The following is a 21439-nucleotide window of genomic DNA, read 5'->3' on the forward strand; positions in this document are numbered from 1 at the left end:
TGTGCTTCACATCAGAGAGTGTGGGCGATAATGTGATGTTTTTTGGCTTAGTTTTCAAATTTCAAAAAATCTGGTTTGATACCAATACCCAGCTGCATAAAGAATCTCAGGATAAATTTCAGATTTTCCTACAAAAGAAGACAAAATATCCATACAGCAATCATCCGTTAGCCAGCAGCTGGTTAGTGTAGCTCAGCACAAAGACTTAAAACAGAGAAACGGCCCTGAAACAACACATTCTCACACCTAAATCATCAAATACTGACACTTGGTCAACGCCCCTACGCTTCAAACTATGACGCTCTACATACTCCTCTTACCATTAGTTTTGGACACTCAGGGATGGCGTGTCACTTTCTGCTTGCTACATACTGTCTTTTCAAAATAAATTTCCATTTTCACAGGAAATGTACAAGCCCCCAAACCAACACATTCTCATTCCGACCTCATCACATATTGATGTTTTGGTCATGGACATTCCATGTCCACATGACATGCAAGGTACCCTGGGTGCGTTGTTAGTTGCCGTTCTGGGACACTATGTCAAGTTGTCTTCTTTCAAGATACATTTCCGTTTCACAGGACATTTAAGGTTTACATACTGTCTCTTTCAAAATAACATTGCAAATTGACGCTTTTTTTCCTTCAACAATAAACACAGATGGTTGGGTTAAGTCAACAAAAGGAAGTGGTTAGGTTTAAGAAAAAAGAACAGGGTTTGGTTTGCCAGATTTCGACGACTTTGGAGTGAGACCATGCTCCCAAAAACAGAGCCAGGCTTTGAAGTGTTGTTTATTATATAGCGATGATGTGAAGGTGATGAAGAAGTCTCCGATGACACCATCTTGCTTGCATAAGAAATGGTTTATTACAAGAAGTACAGCATCTATCAAGCATCTAGAATGCTTGGAGAGGGTTCGATACCAATATGAACTGCTCTGGAAAACAGTCCCAAATTCCCTGCTTATATAGACCTGGTGGTGTTTGTGAAATGTGAGACAAAGTCAAACAGACAACAGAGGGACATTCTTGTTGGATTTCTCCAATCCTTGACCTACGCTATAAATATCTTCTTGACCCTAACCATATATGTTTTTTTGACCCTGAGCCCCTTACTGGTCATCTATTCCAAAGCTTCAGAGTGAATGATAATACACTACAGAAGCCAATTTGGCGTAGTGGCCAAACATGGAATTACAACTTCCAGGTCTATCACATGATGTCATAGATTTTCATTGCGAAAGAGACGTCTGTAAATCTGTGGATACATTTTTTTGAGCCTCACAACCTCCATAAACGGACACATTTCAATGTTGGGATTTGATCCATTTAGTCCCATAACATTTTGAAATTCTCAATAATTAAAATTAAATCATTTTATCCCCATTCTAGATAGTGGAGAGCTAAATTGTAAGATTCAGGCAATTTCATACCTTTTCAACTTTTTAATGAATGAACAGGGCCCCGCCTCTAACACTGCACCTATCCAATTCTCATTATACATTTTATGGAAATGTTCAGTTTTTACTTGTTACATGCAGACAGTGTCTTTTCAAAATAAACTTAAACCAGCAAAGGTTTATTTCATGTTTAGGTAGATTCAAAATAGTACTTGGTTAGGTTTAGAAAGAAAATTATGGTTTGGGTTAAAATAAGTACATTTGCTACTAACAGCGTGTGACATACCCAGTGTGTCTCATAGAGATGCTACAGGGGCCTTGGTGCCTCAGTGTTGACGCCAAGGGCCACTGAACAAGCAAAATCAGCATATCAGCACCTCTAAAGTGAATTACCGTGTTATTTCTTGTTGATTTTTCTACATATTAAACAAAATGGAAACCATAAATTCGCTATTTCGCGGGGGGGGGGGGAATGTGTGCCGGACTCTTTCCTGCTGGGAGCAGTTACTTCACTGGTTGCCTTGCAACTGCTCCTTGCCAAGAAATTGCCCAGCATATAACCCCCATAAAATATCTAATTTAAGGATTAAACAAACAAGATATGACATGTTAATGGATAAGCACCATTGCTGGTATACAGATTGTGCTACCTTTAGACAGCAAATCAGCAGGCTCACTGTTTCCAATATTTCCAGTCTTTGTGCAAAGCTAAGCTAACCTGCTGCTGGCTGTAGCGTCATATTTAACAGACAGATGACAGTTTAAAAAAAAAAAATCTCAAGTAGCCCTTAATTCTGGGGCTACAAAGAAAAGCTTAAATTTTGGTCCTTTAGCAATTAAAATAAGGGAAAACCGCAAAATGCACCAGGTGATGATTTGTCTTGACTAACGTGCAAGCAAAGTATTTCATACATTGATGAAGAGAATGAAAATGTGCAGCACAAGTTTCTCCTCCTCGGTCAGTCCAGCCTCCAATTCCTCAGATTTCCAACAGTCAGTGAATTTAAACATCGGCAAAAATAACAGTTTGGATTGCAATCATGATTTCAATAACCTGAGCAAAAGCACTGTTACCATGGTAACTTTACCATGAACCTGTACTGCTGGATCATGCAGACTTTGACATGTTTTGTGGAACAGTCTAAAGTACAGTGTTTAAACTAAAAACAGCTTTTGAAGAAATAAAAAAAGTGGAAGATTGAACTCGCAGACACAAACACTGGAACACTCTTGACCTGAGGAGTGTGGCGCGCTCTGCAGCAAATTGGGAGAGATTTCAGACAGAGCTTTTGTGTTTATCCTCTGGTGCAGGGCAGAGGACATTAGCATGCAGCAAGAGGCGAGACCTTCTGAGAGCCACTCGGAAAATTTTTAAGAGCACTTTGTTCAAAACAGCTCAGTGCAGTTTGATGGAGCACAAAGACGGAGACGGGGGGAGGTAGGGGAGTGACGAGGCCAGGGAAAGGTAAAATATCATCAGAGAACTCGAGTATCTTTACAGCAACAAAGGTGTTACGGAGCATTTCTCACGTCAACATAATATGACAAACTGAGTGGTTCATTTGCAAGTCAAGGAGAAGACAAACTGATATCTCTGCTGAAACACTTACTATGCTAAATTCAGTGTGAAATTGCACCACACACACACACACACACACACACACAGAATCACATGTCAGTGCCTGTGTGTAAGCCATGTGCACACTCGTAAGTGGTTGAGTGAATTCATTGTTCATAATTAGAAGAAAAGAGAGCTGCACATTGCTTCGGTTTGTGACAGAAAATTAGCTCTTTTTCCACAGTGTTTGCAGCACTCAGTGTGTCCTTAGTGTTTCTGATTCGGTAATTTTCAAATGACTTTATTAATGTCTTAAAGTCAGTACACAGAGCCAGTTTCCCGTTAGCTCAGCGTAAGAACACAAAGTAAACTGAAGAGAAAAAAATCACTTTTCCTCTTCTCCTCCATCAGTCTGGAGCATTCAAACGAAACTTCAGCTCACCGCTGCTCGTCAACGACCAATTGTCTGTCGTCAAGGAAGTTCAGCCAAGCCAAGGTGAGCATACCTGAGTGTCCCTGTGTGTGTGTGTGTTTTATGAGTGAGTGCACATGTGCATCGTTGTGCAGTGTATGCGTCCTGTGTTTTGTGATGCTGCTCTTGTCTAGCCTTTTGGTCTATTTGTAGATTTTGGTGTGCTTGTGCATGCGCTGTAATAAAACCAGAACTGTCTCCATCTCACCTGACGACCGAGGAGGGAAAATATAAAGAGGAAGAACAAATTCAGCTTCTCTTGGAGGCTGACGGATGGTCTGCACCCTAAAAGTATGTGAATAAATATTTATAAGTCCTAATGTTTACGTTTCTTTATTTCTGTTTATGCTTTGTTTGTCTGTTTATCCTTGAACTGACAGAGGGTATTGTCTGGCACTACAGTTTGCACGTTTAAAAAGCTTCACAGCGTTGAAATGCTGCCTTTTCTTTGATTGGTTTTAAAAATAGAAGTCACATTTTTACTCTCTCATTGTCAAATAAATCTGCTGAAGGCTAAAACACAGTGTTGCAAGCACAGACTCTTGTGTCTAAATGCACCTGAATTTGTTCTTCCTTTCATCGTAATCTCTGAATGGGAGCGTGTTTTTCTTTGTCATACCTTTTGGATGAACATCTGTGCAGGTGATGCAGTCCTTTGTCTCACATACTGTATGCCTCGCTGAATCACGGTTAGCACCTCATGCTGTCACTTCCTTGCACTATCCATGAATCAGAGTGCAATTAACCTACAGTGCTGTCATCACCCAGTGCTGAGCGCCATGACGCCTGGGACTCTGCCAGGGCCAGCTGACACTGCAACCTGCCAAACTCACAATCACACACTGCAAAGTGTCCTCATAATTCTGCCAACCAAAGGCTTGGTAAAATACTGATCTGATGTTTACACACATTAATATCAGATGGCTTTTTCTCTTTTTTATAAAGGATTCACTCACAGACCCTGTAATTTCACATCAGATGCCTTTTGGCAGAGCAGTTTATTGTGTCATATTAAACCTCATTTATGAGGGTGAGACCAATAGCTGCATGAGGGAAGTACTTAACAGCTAAAGCTCTAGGTTGCAATTTTTCAATGACAGTTAAAATTTGATTATCCACCAATTTAACAAGGATTTGATTCTCTATTTAAAAGTTCTGAATACAACATTCAGAGTATTAATATAGCAGCAAACATTTGCTATGTAAAGTCACGCTCCCTCCGTGTGTGTTGTAATCTGAGTTTCTCTGCTTTTTGTTGCGGTAGGCAGCACATGCACGTTAGTGGATGTGAGTCCCTGTCAGTGTCCCAATGGCTAGCTAAGCATCCCCGCTTGCATCGCGTTCATACAGCAGTTGAAATCAGGACAGAGTTGTCGCAGAAGCATACCGCCCACTCTCCGGTTGGTTACCAATGTTAGCTCTGTGCCATTGTTCCATTCATACATTCACATAATCGCTTATCCTGTTGCCTATCCCAGCTGACATTGGGCGAGAGTCGGGGTACACCCTGGACAGGTTGCCAGACTATCACAGGGCTGACACATAGAGACAGACAACCATTAATGCTCACATTCTCACCTATGGACAATTTAGAGTCTGCAATTAACCTGCATATCTTCTGACTGTGGGAGGAAGACGGAGTATCCACAGAAAACCCATGCTGACACGGGGAGAACATGCAAACTCCACACAGAAGGGCTTCCCACCCACCCTGGGTTGGGGAACCCACCCTGGGTTCGAACTCCCCACAGTTTGAACCAGGAACCCTCTTGCTGTGAGGTGATAATGCTAACCACTGTACCACAGACCCACCCAAAATTCCAAAGCCCCAGAAAATCAGAAAAATGCCCCAGTAGACGAAAGCCCATTTCTCCCAAAGCACCTCTGAAAATACACACTCTGTGGAGTAAGTTTCAGTTTCCCATCAGTTACCCGATCCTGGATGTTTTAACTGATCCTTCGCAGTGTGTATCAGCGGTATTTCAGCCACCGATCCCAGTAGTTTTTCACCAACCCATCTCTGCTTTTCCAGCAACTGTTGTGCCACAAAAGATCTTTACCAAACCAAAACCAAGTAGTTTTTGGGCCTAAACCTAACCACACATTCACCACAATGTTGTCGACACATGTAATATATTCATGGTTTGAAACATACAATGCAGAGCTATTTTTGAATAAATGGGCTTTGGAGTTTTAGGTAGTGGGGACAAAGGGCAGTCTTCCTGCAACCACCTCTAAACCTTGGATACACTCTGAATATCGTATGGAGCTTCTTTATGGTAGACACATTTTTTGCTTAACTCATTATCATGAAGTAGGCTAAAAGTTGACTGCACAATGTAATGGCTATATTATATTGACACCATCGGAATTTAGATCGGTTTCCTATAAGCCACTCTGTCATTATGCAGCTCTGTCTGCCAGTGGGTACGATCTTGTGGGGAAAAATGTATTGACTCACAGCAGAAAGGAGCTGTGTCAACCATTGCACAATAAAACATGAAGAGGATAGCCCTTTTGTTTCCCCTGATAGCTATCACTGGCTATCTCCATTTACCAAGGAGTATCAGTGTAATTTCTTTGCAGATATTATCCTCAGTAGGAAAAATGGCGGCTGGTGGAACAACCAGAGTAACTGTGGAAATTGTGGTTGTCTTTGCAACAGCGCCGCCAACAATTCTACCATTTGGAAATGCTGGGTGACACACTGTGGTGTTGGGTTAAAGCTAAGGTAAAAGAAGGACTAGTTTAGGAATGAGGACCCTCTTGAATAATGTTGTTTGGGTCAGTCAAACTGTGGTTGCTTTTGAGTGTTTTAGCTTACAGATTTATGAAGGACGCTATATCATATAGAATTCTCTTTTAAGCGCTGAAAAGAAGCCGAAGGTCAAAACCTCTCTGAGCACGACTTTCTGCTGTTTACTCCCCTGCAATTAATTGCTCTTTGCCGAAATGCCTCTTTCACTGAAAATGCTGCAATAAATTTACAGCACGCATGAGCTGTATCGCCTCTAAATACTCTAAATACACCAGACGCACTAAATACATTATTGCTGCAGAATTTCTGTAAGTGTTCCTGTTTAATTTATCACCTATCTGACAAGAGCATGGAGGCAGTGACTTCAGTATTAACTGAAAATCATTATGACTTCATCCTGCACACACACACACACACACACACACACACACACACACACACACGCGCATAGAGTCGTTCTGGCTCTGCAGAATGAAATCATTTCTGCCCTCCATTCGACTCGTGTTGAGCTGGATGAGAAAAGGAGCAGAAAATTTAATTCCTAACTTCAGAAATACTCCGATAGCACCAAGCACTGCCATCTACATTAAATGTAGGCTTTCGGAGGATTTCCATATTTTAAATCCCATCTCCTATTCCCTTTCTACTCAACTACAGATATATTATGGCTGTTAAAACTGAGACACATCTCCTGCCAATAAGTAATGTATAAATAAATCAAGTGCAGATTATTGGAATGTCTTGATGTCTCCTTAACTTCTGGCTGCTGTCCTCTGTCAGATCTAAAGTGGGTCACTTTGGTCCAGGACCGACTGTGTTACTACGGTTATATTTAGACCCTCTGGTTCCTCCAGATTGGCACAAAAATAATGATGTACAGTGTAATCTCAGTGTGCCGTCCAAATTGTGTGTGGCACTGTGTCTTTGCGTGAATAATTTACACGTGTGTTAGTAAATCAAGTGAACTTAAGTGTGTGTGTGTGTGTGCATGAGTTTTATGAATGTGTGTGTGTGTGGTTTCAGAGGCTGCGCGGATGCGTGTAGACCCCGTGTATGCCGCCTTGCGCTACGGGACGTCCTTGGCACAGATGAGCCGCTCCAGTTTTGGCAGTTTGTCAGAGTCGCCAACACGCAGCCTGGTATGACATCATCACCCTGTTGTTAGGGCGTAGAGGACAGTTGGATCAGTGTGATTAAGACATGAAGTTTTTATGACACTGATCCATTGGTCAGCTCACTGGTGAAGTACTGAGACAATAGATAGTGCACTGCAGTGACTTGTCTTCACACTCCCTAGTTTATAGTAACATATTTTGTAAAAACAAATCATCTTAAATATTTTCCAGAATTGGGTAATACTATAGATTACTAAAGATAAATAAGAATTTTTAGGAAATGTGTGCATTCATTTCCTGGCAGAGACTTAGATGAGAAGATCGATACAACTCTTTTGTATGTACTGTGAGATTGAAGCTACATCCAAGAGACAGTTAGCTTAGCTTAGCATAAAGACTGGAAACAGGGGGAAACAGCTAGCCTAGCTCTATCTGAACGTCACAAAGTCTGTTTACTAGCACCTCGAAATCTCACCAATTTACATGTTATATCTTGTTCATTTAATCTGTACAAAGAAAACAAATTGTAATTGAGGCAATTTGCCATTCTATGGAGGGTTATGTGCCGGACTGTTTCTTGTGTCACACTTTGGATTCTTCCGTAAGTACACTTCTTTGTAGTACACTGTGTACGCTGTGTACTTAGTTGCAAAGTGCATGAATTTTGACACGGTATAACTTGTCTCAAATCGGACACAGTTGTTGTGCACTCGGCGGAAATGCAGTTGCAACATTTGACCGCCTGCTCTTCCTCTTCTCAGTTTTAATGTCAAATTGCAACCAGATGGAGCATTACCACCAACATTCAGTGGCACGTCCAGAAAGTTTTCATAGGGGCGGCCAGATGATTCATTGTTCTTCAAATCGTCTGGTTGTCCTTTTCCTTAAAACACAAATATACAGCTTTAATTTGAAGGAGAACCTTGATAATAAGAAACAAAACATTCACTGGGAACAAGTCTTCTCAAGGTTAGGGGAGACACTGGGATATACATAGAACTCATTTTCATTCAGATATCTTGAGGTGAGAGTTCAATGGGACGCCTTTGAAAACCGCCAACTTACGCCAGCCTAACTTTGGAGCGTTATTTAATCTCCTTTCTGAAAAGCCATGCAAACATGGATGTCTTTCGTTATTTAGTTTCACAAAATACCACTACCTTCAGACTATTTTAAAATATGAGCTTCCAATTATTTTCACCAGAAGGGGCCAGTGTATCAAGGAGCTACCCCCCCTTGGGGATGCTACTGCCAATACTTGACCGATTATTATTCACCAAAATATCTCCCGGCTTGTTGACGTGTTTGCTGGAGCACCTGCAACTTCTTCAGCCACCATTTTCACAAGTTTTGTGGTCCCTCCTCTTCCGCTACATAGCCAAGATGGCAACCATTGAGGTCGTCCTACGTCCCACACTCAACTTTTTGATGGTTAGTACACCATCCAGGTACTCATGGTGCACTGTATTTCGCCACACTTGTTATTGTGAACGCACTTATGCACTCAAAATAGCAAAATGTAAGTTTGGAACATCGCAAATTGAGACACAGCGTAGGTCTTCTAGTCTTCCTGCATAGCTAAACTAACCATCTGCCTAACACTAGAGTGGTATCAATCTTCTCACCTAACTCTCAACCAGTAAGTGAATTAGTGAGTGTATTTCCCAAAAACTTTTGCTTAAAAATTAATTTCAAAGCTTTTTCAAAGATTCCTCTAATTTGAGGCAAGTCCCCTACTTAAATCTAACTTGACATAGGCTATGGTGAAAGTGTTATAATTAAGCACCAGGGTATCATATGTGAGGAGCATAATGGATGACACTGATCTCTGTGTTCTTTTCATTAGACATGCAGCTGAAGCACTACGCAAGTCTCCTTTTTCAAAACCATTTTCAGACATGATCTAACAGCATATAAGTCATTTATGCAGATCCTGTTACAACACAGAGAACTAATCTGTGTGGAGTGCATTTGGAATAATTCAGAGCAGAGAAAAGTGTTACACCCACGATCAAATGCATCCTCAATGACATCCTGGTGCTAACATTTTCCTCTCTATTTCCTTCTTTGATAAGGGGGAGGGAGGTGAGGAGATGCAGCAGAGACAGTGCAGCATGGAGGAAGAGATAACCCAGGAGACAGGGGGTAAAACACTGTCTTTGTCTCCATAGATGTGGATAGGCACATGTGCTGTATTTCCATGCCTATGTGTGTCTATGCATATGTGGTGTTTACCTCTGCATGTCCGTATGTGTGAGTGAGAGATTTACTGTGACTGGTTGTAAAAAGAATTACACACCTGACTGCATATGTGTGGGTGCCTACGTGCCAAGCACCTTCTAAGAATATTTCCCGCTACCCTCAGATGACCCTGTCCCCGATGTCGAGATTGAGAAGGAGGATGATGACAGCGGCGGCCAAGCTGACACTCCTGCAGAAGCTCAGACTCAAGCAGAAGCTCAGACTCCTGCAGAAGCTCAGACTCCCGCAGAGGAGAGCAGTGCAATGGTACCACTCTGTTTAATCACCCTGTGCACACTGTCACCCCTTGTTGTTTTCCTCCTCCACTGTGTATTTCTGTCTCACTACCTCCCCGTCCCTGTGTCTCCCTGTGTCCAGGTGCCCAAGCGAATCGAAGTTCACTCCATCCACACCTATGTAGCGCTCTACAAGTTTCTGCCTCAGGAACAGAATGACCTGGAACTTCAGTGAGTAGAAGCCAGACTGCCGATGGCAAGCATTTTCATGTGTGTACACGTGCAGGAGGGCCCGTGTGGCATTGTGTTTTTGCTATTGTGCGTTTGCTTTGTCTGTGTTTTTGCCCCGGCTGTTGTTCCTGCAGGATGAAAATGTCCCCACCATCTGCAGAGGACGGTGCCGGGGCGCCCTTAAGGACGACTAATTATAAACTCGAAGCCCATCACTGTCCCCTTATAGAGCTAGCGACTGAGCTGTGTTCCCAGCAGGGGAGAGGATAAAGACACCGAACAACCGAGAGATGAAAGGGAGGCGAGACATAAGGGGAGATGGCATGGTGCTGGAGATTATCATAGGAGGAGAGAGCAAGAGAGAGGAATAGGCGGAGAAAGCAAAGTGCAAATATAGAAGTAAAAGCTCCATAAGATGAAGGAGGGCGAGGAAATAGAAGAAAGGAAGGATGGAGCAGTGAAATGAGGGCAGGATGTGTGTTTGCATGGTTTGGGGACAACAGAGGTAGATCCATGGGACTGTCAACAGCCATCTGTGCTATGGCTCTGTGTCTGTGTGACTGCACAATATACAGTATGTGCACTAATGAAAGCATTACGTCTCTGTGCTTCTGTTGGGTTTTGACCTGTATGGACTGCAGGCGACAAAAACTAGTTAATGTTTTTAATTGGAAAAAGTAAAATCAATATATTTTTCAGTATTAGAGAACACTCTGGGTGCATTTATTCTAAAATTGCAGAGCTAAAAGATTTACAGAAAACATGAGCACTTAAGCTGAACACCCACACTGGTGTTTTCAGTTATTCTGAAGGATTTAATGGAGCTATGCTGGTAATTAAGGTCACCAAAGCTCCATTGTTGTGTCCAAAATCACAAATATTAGTTATCACATTGCACTGTTTACCCTGTGCCATTATATTTGACTGTTGGTATTCTGAGTGTGAAATTTATGCAGATATGTACTGCCCTGTTCCCACAGTGGAATGAAAAGGTAACATCCATGGCATGTACACTATTGAGTAAACCACTGAGTGTTGAATCTATCGCTCTGTCTATAGAGAAACAGTGAATAAGGGAGTGATTTTAGATACAGCCTATGCATTAATAAGACTAATGAAGGTGTAAGTTGCCCAACCCCGACAGTTGCAATGCAACTAACAGGAAAGTGACATGTTAGTCAAGCACAGACGACACCATACTACCACAACCACAACCAGCATAGTGAGTGAACACACCTGGTTGTATAAATGTTGTGAACAGTTTTTCACAGCCAGCAGTTTGACTTCTCATAGCAGGAGAAGACTACATGTAATTTATAACATTAGAAATGACTGCATTGGGCCAGTTCCAGGGTCCTGTACATGCTGTTCTCACTGTCATGGCTTACTGGGACACTGGATGGAGCTGAGCCATCGTTAACAAAATTACTTTCACCCACGCCTTTCCTGCTATGACAAGTCAAGATGTCTGCTGTGGAAAAGGTCTGCAGGTGGTGGGGCTTTTATTGACCCCCCACTGTTTCTATTGGAATGTTCAAACTGGCAGTGAATGAGGCAGCGCTGCTGTTTTGAGCTGAACTTTTGTGAATTGCCCTGTTTCTATTTATTGCTGTCACTCGCTTTGAAAGCTCTACAATGGGCAAAGAATGGCTGAATGAGGAGCTATCTACATAACAGCCCCTCATTTAACTACAAAAATCTAAATAAGGTGGCTGGAGGGAGATGACCAGGAAGCTGAAAGTTTCTGGTAAATGTTGGCTATACTGTCTGTTGTTTCCAGTAAATATATACACAATATAAAACATGTGTTTTCTGTTTTAAAAGAGCAAACATCGAAAAATATTAAGTATTTGCACATCTCTTCAGTGGTTACGTCTCCAGTGGAGCGCACAGCTGATAGGCAGCCTAAGTGGTTTGTCACAATGACGTAAGAGAAGTGCGCATTAAACAGATTAAGTGCAGACAGAGAGAGCGACATTTGCTTTTAGGACACTGTGTAAAATTCAAATGAGGCACACATTTTCCTTAAACAGACTTTTAAAAAGTGTGTGCAGTGCACCTGCTACAAGGCATTGGCAGAGGAGATTCACAGAGAGGGCACTGTTATGTGTTTTTGGCATGAAAATATGTGACCCAGACAAATGCAGTGAGAAGTATTTAAAATGTAATCCAAACTATTCAGTATATATTACTTAGTTTGTGTAATCTAATGGAATACATTACAAGTTACATTTAAGGGCATGTATTCAGTAATATGTGGTGGAATATGTTTTAAACGTAACCCTCCAAACACTGGTTACATCCAAGCAGTAACCTCTGGGGCTGAAAAATGAAGCCAACAAAGGTACAAAAACTGCAGTTCCTTGAGTGGCTGGCTCCAAAAGTGAGTCAATCCCCATTAGCACCCATGTTAAAATGCCCAACTTTACAAAAGAAATAAACATGCTTAAAGCTTGGTACAAAAATGGTTCTGGTCTCCATAGCTAATTTGAACTTTCATCACAACTGTATGTGGCTGATTTTTTTATATAACGTACCCCTTCACATTTTATTAAGATTTAAAGTTACACGTAATCAAGGGCAGGTCACTTGGAGCGACAGGCTGTCTGTGTCCTTGGCTTCTCAGTCAGATCCACCCCTCGCTCCCCCACAGCTCCAGCCTCTCGCTCAGATATGGTCACCTCTAGCTCCAAAAACAAACAAGATGGCGACGGTCGTAATGCCAAACGGGAGTTCACAAAGCGGTGGGTGACGTCAGAGTAGCTACGTACATTATTTTAACAGTCTATTGGTACGTCACAAATGTAAGGAACCAATCCAGCAAGCTAATTTTCACTTTTACTTCAACTTGTCAGAGCTGGCAATCAGGAACGAGTTTTATCTCACATTAGCAATATGTTATTAGCTTGTTCAAACTGAACACTCGAGAAGGTATGCTCAAGACACACGCAAGTGGCTGAGTGGTGGGTGATGATAGAGGTGGGGCTAATTTGCATATTTTCAGATCAGAGGATAGTACATGAGGGAAAGATGTAGAGTGATATCTAAGCCATTTTAAGCCTGTAGTTTGAAGGTGAAGTAAGATCGTTTTAGTTTAGCTTTCTTCGTAGATTTTGATTGGATCAATAGCAGATCCTTTCAAAAGTAAGGGATACTAAGGGTTGATTTATTTATTTAACTCTTTTGAGAATTTAGCAGAAAGAAAATGGAGACTCTCACACTGTCATCTGAAGCGACTGTTTCTGCCTCCCTGTCTGCGGGTGCACAGCAACAGGAAATACTGATGCAACGTTTAATAAATTATGTCCTAATGTTAAGACTGTGGCATATGCAAATTACATCATGTCCGACCATTCATTATTAGAGAATCATCGAGGCATATTTAAGCAAAGCTGTCATCCCACAGACTAATCCTACTGTTCAGCATATACATACAAACTGCATGCGGATACCTAGAAGATGCATAAATGAGTTTGTCAAACTCTGGCTAAGAACATTTTTTAATATAACCTATATATCCAAAATACAAGCAAACTAAAAATACACCTAGGTTTTAAGTAGCTGTGCTCCTAGGAGAAACCTCAGTGAGCAGAACAATGTCTCATATTTCATAAATGGCCAGTATCAGCTGAGATATATGGGTCTTACCCTAGTTGGTAAGTTTACATAACTGTGGGCAAAGTTGTGCGTGTGTGTGTTTGTGTGTGTGTGCCTGTGTGAGCAATGATCATATAGGGCAGTAGTGAGAGCAGACACCCAGGAGACGCAACATACAGAAGTGCATTTGGGACAGCAGTTCCTCCCTGTGTATCTAGGACAGGGCGTACACTGTGAATGTGTGTGTAGAAAAGTCTCATCAAAAACTGGTAGCATCATTAGCATGCAGGCCAGGTTGGCTGCAGATTAGGTCCAGCCTTCACCACTGCAGCAGACGCCACACAGTCGTATTTCATGTAGACCTCCTGACTTTGGTGTCAGCTGCTCTGTCACCTCTGCAGAGGGACACAAAGACTCGTTTTAACCTCCACAGCTTTGTAAACGTCGGTACAACAGCTTTCTGTGACAGTTTGATAATGTTATCTTTTGTGCTTGCACTCAACTTTTTTTTTCTTGCTTGCCACTCTCCCTCTCTCCATCTCCACATTATGTATCCGGCTCCCGTCTCCCCCTTTTCCTCTCCACCTCAATCACCTCCCCTTTCATGTCTCCTTTTTTTTTCATCTCCTCTTATGTCTTATCTCCTCTAGGCCCGGTGATCGTGTGCAGGTCACTGACGACTCCAACGAAGAGTGGTGGAAGGTAGGTAATAAATCATTTGCAAACATCATGTGTGTGCACCTGTGTAATGTGTGCGTGTGCATTGGCTGTGCGCAAGTGTTAATTCAGGTCTTTAAAACAAGCCTGTTAATGCATAACACCTGCTCCAGTTTTGCCTGCCATAAACATGCAGGCAGCCACGGACAGAAATAGAACATAATTTCCTCCGAAAATTATCAAGAGTTTACATAATGAACTAGACTAGTCTCGCAGCCTCAAAGAGATCTTTATTGAGACTGTAATGAGCTCCTGATGGAAACAAATGTGCATCTGTGTGTGTCTGGGTTTTTAGTCACAGAAAAAGAAGGATGCACCCAGGCTTAACTAAAAAGCAGAGTGTGTGGACCAGTATTTACTAGCACTCATGTAAGCCAAAGGAAAGCAGCAGTCATTAAACACTTCATGTCAACATTGTCACTCCAAAGAACCTTTAAATTATGTATAATTTGTGAATCATCTGTTCATCACTAATATATGGTTTATGAATCACTTTAATACCAACACCTGAGGCAGAAGATGATAAACTGTAGGATATTGTTCCATAATGAGGTTCGCTCAGACATCATCTGTTTTCACAAGCAGGCAAAGCAGCACAAACTGCTGTTTTTTTGGAAAACAAATCTGACATTAAGGTGGAGCAATTTCTTTTTTTTTGCGTTTCAAAACAGTTATTACCTTAATTTGTGTAATGCGAGTGTTCCGTCTTCTTTTACTGCTGTTTTTACACTTGTCTCTGCAGCCTGAATGATTCGTCACTGCACAGACAGAAACGTCCTCCTGTCCGTCTCACTCTGTTTTTTAATTTGCCATTACTATTCAGAATGAGGAAAGTCTTTCTTTTCAGTGACTTAAAAGATGATGACAACAACTCTGAAACATATCAATAAGTTCAGAAGTGTTCGGCCAGTCTAGACATCGGCGTCAGTCAAAACCGACATTCTTCTGGAATCAGTGGGATTAGTGGCCATAATAAAAGCAGCTATAAAACTTATTCACTACTACTTTATTAAGAATGAAAATGAGATGATGTTGCAGCAGTGATAGGCAAAAATGAACAAGATTATATTTCTGAACAACTCTTTTTAGTGTCCAGTAGGCTATGTAACAGATCAGCCTATCGAACGTCTGGTTGCTCATGACTTTGTGACATGTTGTAACATAGTGCAGCAACAACACTGAATGAAAGAGCAAGGGCTGATTAAATGAGCCCAGTCTCACTCAGAAGTCGTCAAAATCTGGCGCTTGGGCAGTGACTTGCAGTGTCAGAAACCAACCTAAAAAGCGTCCTTTAACGTCAGCATGATACTCAGCCAGTTGCAGTTATAGTTTAATGGCGCCGGGTGGCGTCAGGGGAAAACGTGGCGAGACAAGGACGAAAGTTAAGGCGCCGAAAGTCTGACTGGGCCTGGTGGGAGGGGTGGTGGATGGGTCCTACAAACACCAACTTTCACCCGAGAGAGCAGTGTTAGCATCCCGTAAGATTCTAAAGCCAAATCCTGTTCTTTTTTCCTAAACCTAACCACGTGCTTTTGTTGCCTAAACCCAACCATGTGTGTTAGTTGTTGAATTAAAAAACGCAAATTTGCAGTGTTGTACCAATGTAGTGTGTATATTTTGAAAGAGACTGTATGTAAACGGAAAAAAAACGGAAGTTTATCTTGAAAGAAGACAGTGCATGTAACAGGCAGAACTTGACATGGTGTCCCAGAACATCCACAGCCAACGTACCCAGGGTACCTTGCACGTCGGATGTGGATGTGGAAAGTCCATGTACAAACATCCATATGTGAGGAGGTTAGAGTGAAAATGTGTTGATAAAATTGTTCTCCAGTGGAGACCTCTTAGCCAAGGCCAATGGTGCATTCACATGCTCGTTGAATGGTTGCTCTTCCGCCTTTGGTTTGTCCATGAGCTTTAAATTGTAATGTGAAAGCATCATGGATGCTATAAAGAAGGTGTGTTGTATTTATTGTGCTGATGATAGCAAAGAGCAAAAGAAACAAATCAGGCTAGAAACATGATGAGGAGTTCACTTTCAGATTATGTTGACGCTACATGAATGGAGCACAAGGCTGCAGAGGTAACTGGGTTGACTTGCCCCTCAAAGAACAACAGATTGTTGGTCAGTCACATTCCTACAAGGCAAAGCAAGGCAGCTTTATTTGTATAGCACATTTCATACACAAGGGCAATTCAAAGTGCCTTACAGAGCAATGAAATATAAAACTTAATGAAGGATACAGGAAAGAGTAAAGAGAGAAAAGACATAAAAGGTAAAATTAATTACTAAATGATTTACAGTTTAAAAATCTCGCCATTAATAATAGCAGAAGTGCAGACAAGAGATGCAAATATAAAAAGATTATTTAAAATGATTAAAAATTGAGTTTTAAAATAAGGTTGCAGTCATTATAGGGTGGAGTAGGCAGCGTAAAAAAGGACTGTTTTTAGCTTTGATTTAAAAGTGGTCGGGGCTTGTCTAACATCATCTGGGAGGTTATTCCAGGTTTGTGCTGCATGATAAGAAAAGGGTTCAGTACATTTACATGTATCAACTTAAATGAATTGTAAAAAGAGTCAGTCCACCCACAACTATATTACTGTATGTAATAGTCATCAATGACACCCAGATACATTTCACTGACTGACTGACTGTACTGTCCTCCTGCGTTTTTCAGGGCAAGAGTGGCGACAAAGTCGGCTTCTTCCCTGCCAACTTTGTGCAGAGGGTCCGGCCAGGAGAGCGAGTGTGGCGGGTCATCCAGAGTTTTCCTGGCAACCGAGAGAGAGGCCACATGGCTGTGAAGGAGTCTCAGGTACACCAGTGTTATCGCTTATATTGTTCTTTTTCCTTCTCTCATTTACCCCTCAAATAACTACTGACATTTTGAATCATTCATTGTTTGTGATGATCTATTTGTGTCACCCGCTTCATCCTGTGCAGAATAGCAGGGGGCTGGAGCCTATCCCAGCACATACTGGGTGAGAGGCGAGGTACATCCTGGTCAAGGCATGATCAAAGAATTGGCACCAAAATTATCTCTGTGTCTGTGTGTCAGCACTTCAAGGCTCATTATTTCCACTTTTTAGACTTTCAGCAAATAAATACATAGATTTGTTTTCACCCACACATCCAAAACTAGTTTTCCTACGGCGCGAAGACGCTCTGCGCTGTCACCACTGTTTACATTAAGAGTTTCTCTTTAATACGTCAGAAAATTGAATATGAAAATTAAAAACACAATGATTCTTCTGTGAATAAATTCAATTCAATTCAATTATGAAAGGATTATGTTCCCAAATCCTTCCAGGATAGTTAAATGAGGGGCTGCGTTATAAAACAGTATTTCTAAATCATATAATATTAGTGTTGTTGTTGGTGTTATGCCTGCACACTGACGATAGCCTGAGGCATCATATTTCTGGGTTCTCTGTCCATCCCATTCTTGTGAATGCAATATCTCAAGAACACCTTGAGGCAATTTCTTCAACTTTGGCACAAACATCCTTTTGGACTCAACAATAAACTGATTAGACTTCGGTGGTCAAGGGTCCAGGTCAGTGTGACCTTGCAGTATCTCAAGAACCCATTGCGGAAATTTCAACTTTGGCACAAACGTCCACTAGGGCTCAACGGTGAACTGATTAGAATTTGTCGGTCAAACGAAAGATCAGTGTGACCTTCTGTCCGTCTCATTGTCGTTAAGGCAATAGCTCAAGAGGACCTTGAGGGAGTTTCATCAAAGTTGGCACAAACGTCCTCTTGGACTCAAGAATGAGCTGATTAAAATTTAGTGGTCAAAGGTCACTGTGATCTCACAAAAAATATTTTTGGCCATAACTTAAGAATTCATGTGCTAATTATGACAAAATTGCAAACAAACAAATGTCCAATAGGATAAAATGATTAAATTATGACATTGCATATCCAAAAGGTCACACTTTTCTGGCCATTCTCGAATGATGTAGCACAGGAACAAAGGGGGATTTGGTCAGATACTGAATTGGCGACTCTAATCTTGGGTGTCCACCTTGAAACTGTGCTGATATAGATTTTCTATGCTGCCGGGGAAAGACGTGTGCGAAGCATTCACGTTTTCACAGACATGGATGTAAACTGTAAGAGTAACTACACTGGTTTGCGGAGGCATACAACAACAGGGCAGCAATTGTAGTTTTTGAAATGAGTGTTCACCATTTTCTTTAAATATTCAGAGAGGATTCTGACAAATTAAGATATACTTTGCATGAATTACGTTGAATAACTGTGGGCAACTGTCAGCATGTTTATTCATTCTGTTGGCTCTGTTAATTTACAAACATATTTCAATCAGAACAGACTCACTCAGAGTGAAAGAATATTTCCTTACATGTGCACAAAAGTAAGAGAAATGCGAATAGTCTTTGACGATTCGACCCCTTCAGGATGCCGTGTATTTAAAGGTGTGTGGTGGTGAAGCCGTATCAGAATAGGGAACCTCCTTTGTGAGTCCAGACACTGGTGGAGGTGGTGATGAGATGAAGAGGGTGCTGAGGGTCAGGATTTGATAAGGAGTTGGCTTTGAGCTTGACCTGGGCACTGGATGTGATGACTGAGGGTGGATAAGGATGGAGGAGGGTGCAATGATATCACCTAAAATGACAGCAGCAGAGAGGAGAACAGATTTAAAGTTTGACAGAAGCAACATGATTGGCTGATAGAGGTCGTTGCAAAATTTGATTAGTTTGACTGGAAGAGTAAACGCCCATAATCAGCTGATTGGAGGAAGTTGGGGTAGTGAGAAGCATAAAGTTAGTCTTCCTGAAGCTGAGTTTCATTAAGAGAAAGATTCTGATACTTAGTCAAATGATTTTCTGTCTACGTTCTTGAAGATCTATTAATGTTTCGAATTCCATAAATTTGAAAATAGTTCAGTATCTGTTTCTTCACTGAAAATAGAGCAACTCAGTTTCTCCCTCCTTGTTTCAGATCTGTGTGGGGAAGCGGGAAGATGGCGAGCTGTTCCTGAAGCTAAGCAGCGGGAAGAAGAGAGGGCTGGTCCCAGCTGACTCCATAGAGGAGATCTGAGCGTCTGTGTGCACATCACCATTCATCCACTTCTACTTCCCCATGGGAGGCACCCATCCTCAGACCAACACCATCACCCCTCCCCCACCTTGCCCTCGGCAAGACAACAGCCGCAGCCTCTCTAGCCAATCCTGACTAGACCAAACACAGATAAGCTGGATGAAAAACACACACTCCTGTGAAGAGCTGGAGCCACAGCCCCCCATGAACACATGGCGTCCAGTTGAATTGATTTACTGTCTTTAATAAAGTGAACAGTTATGCAGTAGTCCTGTTTTTAGAAAGGAACTGTAGTTTTATCTTTCCAGTACAAAAATCAATGTTTAGTTAGACAAAGGATTCACAAGCCACAAATGCTTTAAATATGCTCGCCAGATGCTGGCTCAGATTTTGTTTTCCCCCATCAAAAAGACGTCTACCGACGTGGGAGGAGGCTGAGTCCCATCATGGGAACATGATGCTTCTGTCAGCGTCCTTTTCTTCTTTCTACCCACTCCATATGTCTCATCCCTATCTGCTCGTGTCAGGGTCTCTGTGGCCTGGGGACTGATATCAGCCTCATGTAGACTGCTGCACAACATGGGGCACTTGCCAAGGACAAACCACTGCCTGCCAGAGAAAGCTGCTGCCATTCAGACGGAGAGGAGAATCAGATGAAAGGAGGAGACACGATCCGAAAATCCTCGGCACTGTCAGGCTGAGTTATAAATGCACTTGCCAACTTGAGAGTGCAGCAATGAGAAGGTTTTCAAAGGGAAATTGAAGGCTCTGATGATCTTTTCGCAGGCAACTCAGAAACTTTTTTTCCCCCTGACTTTTTCAGTATAATATAACAATGAAAATAAGGTACAAAAAATGCATCAGCATATATTAATTTCTGGTAAGGGAGCATAAATCTGCCTGAGGACCATATGCTCCACAAATAGGTCAGCTCAACACATTTTGCAAAAAAAAACTTTATCTTTCAACTATCTACCAGACAGGAACTTAAACTTACAGGAATTTCTCTTATTTTTTGGTGTACATGTATAGGGGTCTTAACTTTGTTGTCTGTTGTTTAAAGCAAATATGATGCAGGATAAATCAGAAGGAGGGTAGATGAAACTTGTGTCTCTCCAGGAAAGAAAAAGTTAGGGTGGTGTTGCCTGGTTCTGCTGGTTGTTGTGAGTAAAACCTTCCAAGTGTAAAAGTGTTGGTTACTGCTCTCCTGCTTTCACATAAAGGAGCCTGACGGACATAAAAGGTTTGGTTTCTGCAGAGACCTGCTGAAGAGCTGCAGTGGGTGTTGCAAACGTTTCACAGTATCATAACACGATTTCAGTGGAGCCAGAACAGTGGGAAATAAAGCGCGGCCGGTCTGCCAGAAAAACAACACAATGGGGATCTTTCTGACCACGGTGAGGAGTTTCACTGACAGCTCAGAGGAGTACACGGGGAAAGCAGACGGAGGAGGAGGTGCAGTGAGAGGAATGACATCAGTGTCGAGCCATTATGAGTCAGTGCGTGCGTGCAGGTAGTGTCGTGCCCATGGGTGCACGAGTCATCATTGATCAAATGTCAGCCTGTCATCTCCATCTTCCGCTCCCTGTTTGGCCTCCCTCGTCTTCTCTTTATTGATGCAGCTGTTCGGTTATGACATAAAGTGAAGGTATTTTTTCTCCTGTACTGTGTGGTGGCACACTTTTGATGCTTCCCATCGATTCATTCATCTGTGAAAGAAAGTTGATGTTTTTCTTCAAAAGGACACCTTGTTACAGAGAGAGGATACAAACTCAGCTTGTGTCACAAATATGAAGAAAGAGCAGGATAATGGCACTGCAAACGATGTAATAATTTAATTCATATGTCTTCTTTCAGAGCACAGCGATCTAGCTAACGTGATCCTTCTTTAGTCTTCATTTTAATATTTGTAAAAAGCCTTTAGAGACTGTGAGAAATAAGCTTCTCTTGTAATAACAAGAATAGCACTTTATTTTGTGTCATCTTAATAAGTTCTGTTGAGGTATCTAGTTCATCGTGGTAGCCGTCGTATTCACTGATACT

At 41.8% G+C, this 21439-nt stretch overlaps 1 protein-coding gene across 3 annotated transcripts in view; it reads left to right on the plus strand.

The window, feature by feature from the left end:
• LOC125880071 (SH3 and cysteine-rich domain-containing protein 2-like) overlaps positions 1-20490 on the plus strand; it is a 37200-nt gene extending 16710 nt beyond the window's left edge. The window contains exons 3-11 of one of the 3 annotated variants that reach the window (XM_049562314.1): positions 3370-3454; positions 3651-3721; positions 7212-7327; positions 9379-9448; positions 9669-9811; positions 9923-10011; positions 14259-14310; positions 17007-17144; positions 19298-20490. In XM_049562314.1, coding sequence (XP_049418271.1) covers positions 3370-3454; positions 3651-3721; positions 7212-7327; positions 9379-9448; positions 9669-9811; positions 9923-10011; positions 14259-14310; positions 17007-17144; positions 19298-19396 — 863 coding nt within the window. In that variant the 3' untranslated portion in view covers positions 19397-20490. The remainder of the gene's footprint in view (positions 1-3369; positions 3455-3650; positions 3722-7211; positions 7328-9378; positions 9449-9668; positions 9812-9922; positions 10012-14258; positions 14311-17006; positions 17145-19297) is intronic. The other 2 variants (XM_049562313.1, XM_049562316.1) reach the window with 2 other exon arrangements.
• The last annotated feature ends 949 nt before the right edge of the window (positions 20491-21439 follow it).

Source organism: Epinephelus fuscoguttatus, linkage group LG19 (genome assembly GCF_011397635.1).
Source record: "Epinephelus fuscoguttatus linkage group LG19, E.fuscoguttatus.final_Chr_v1".
NCBI classification, from domain to species: domain Eukaryota; kingdom Metazoa; phylum Chordata; class Actinopteri; order Perciformes; family Serranidae; genus Epinephelus; species Epinephelus fuscoguttatus.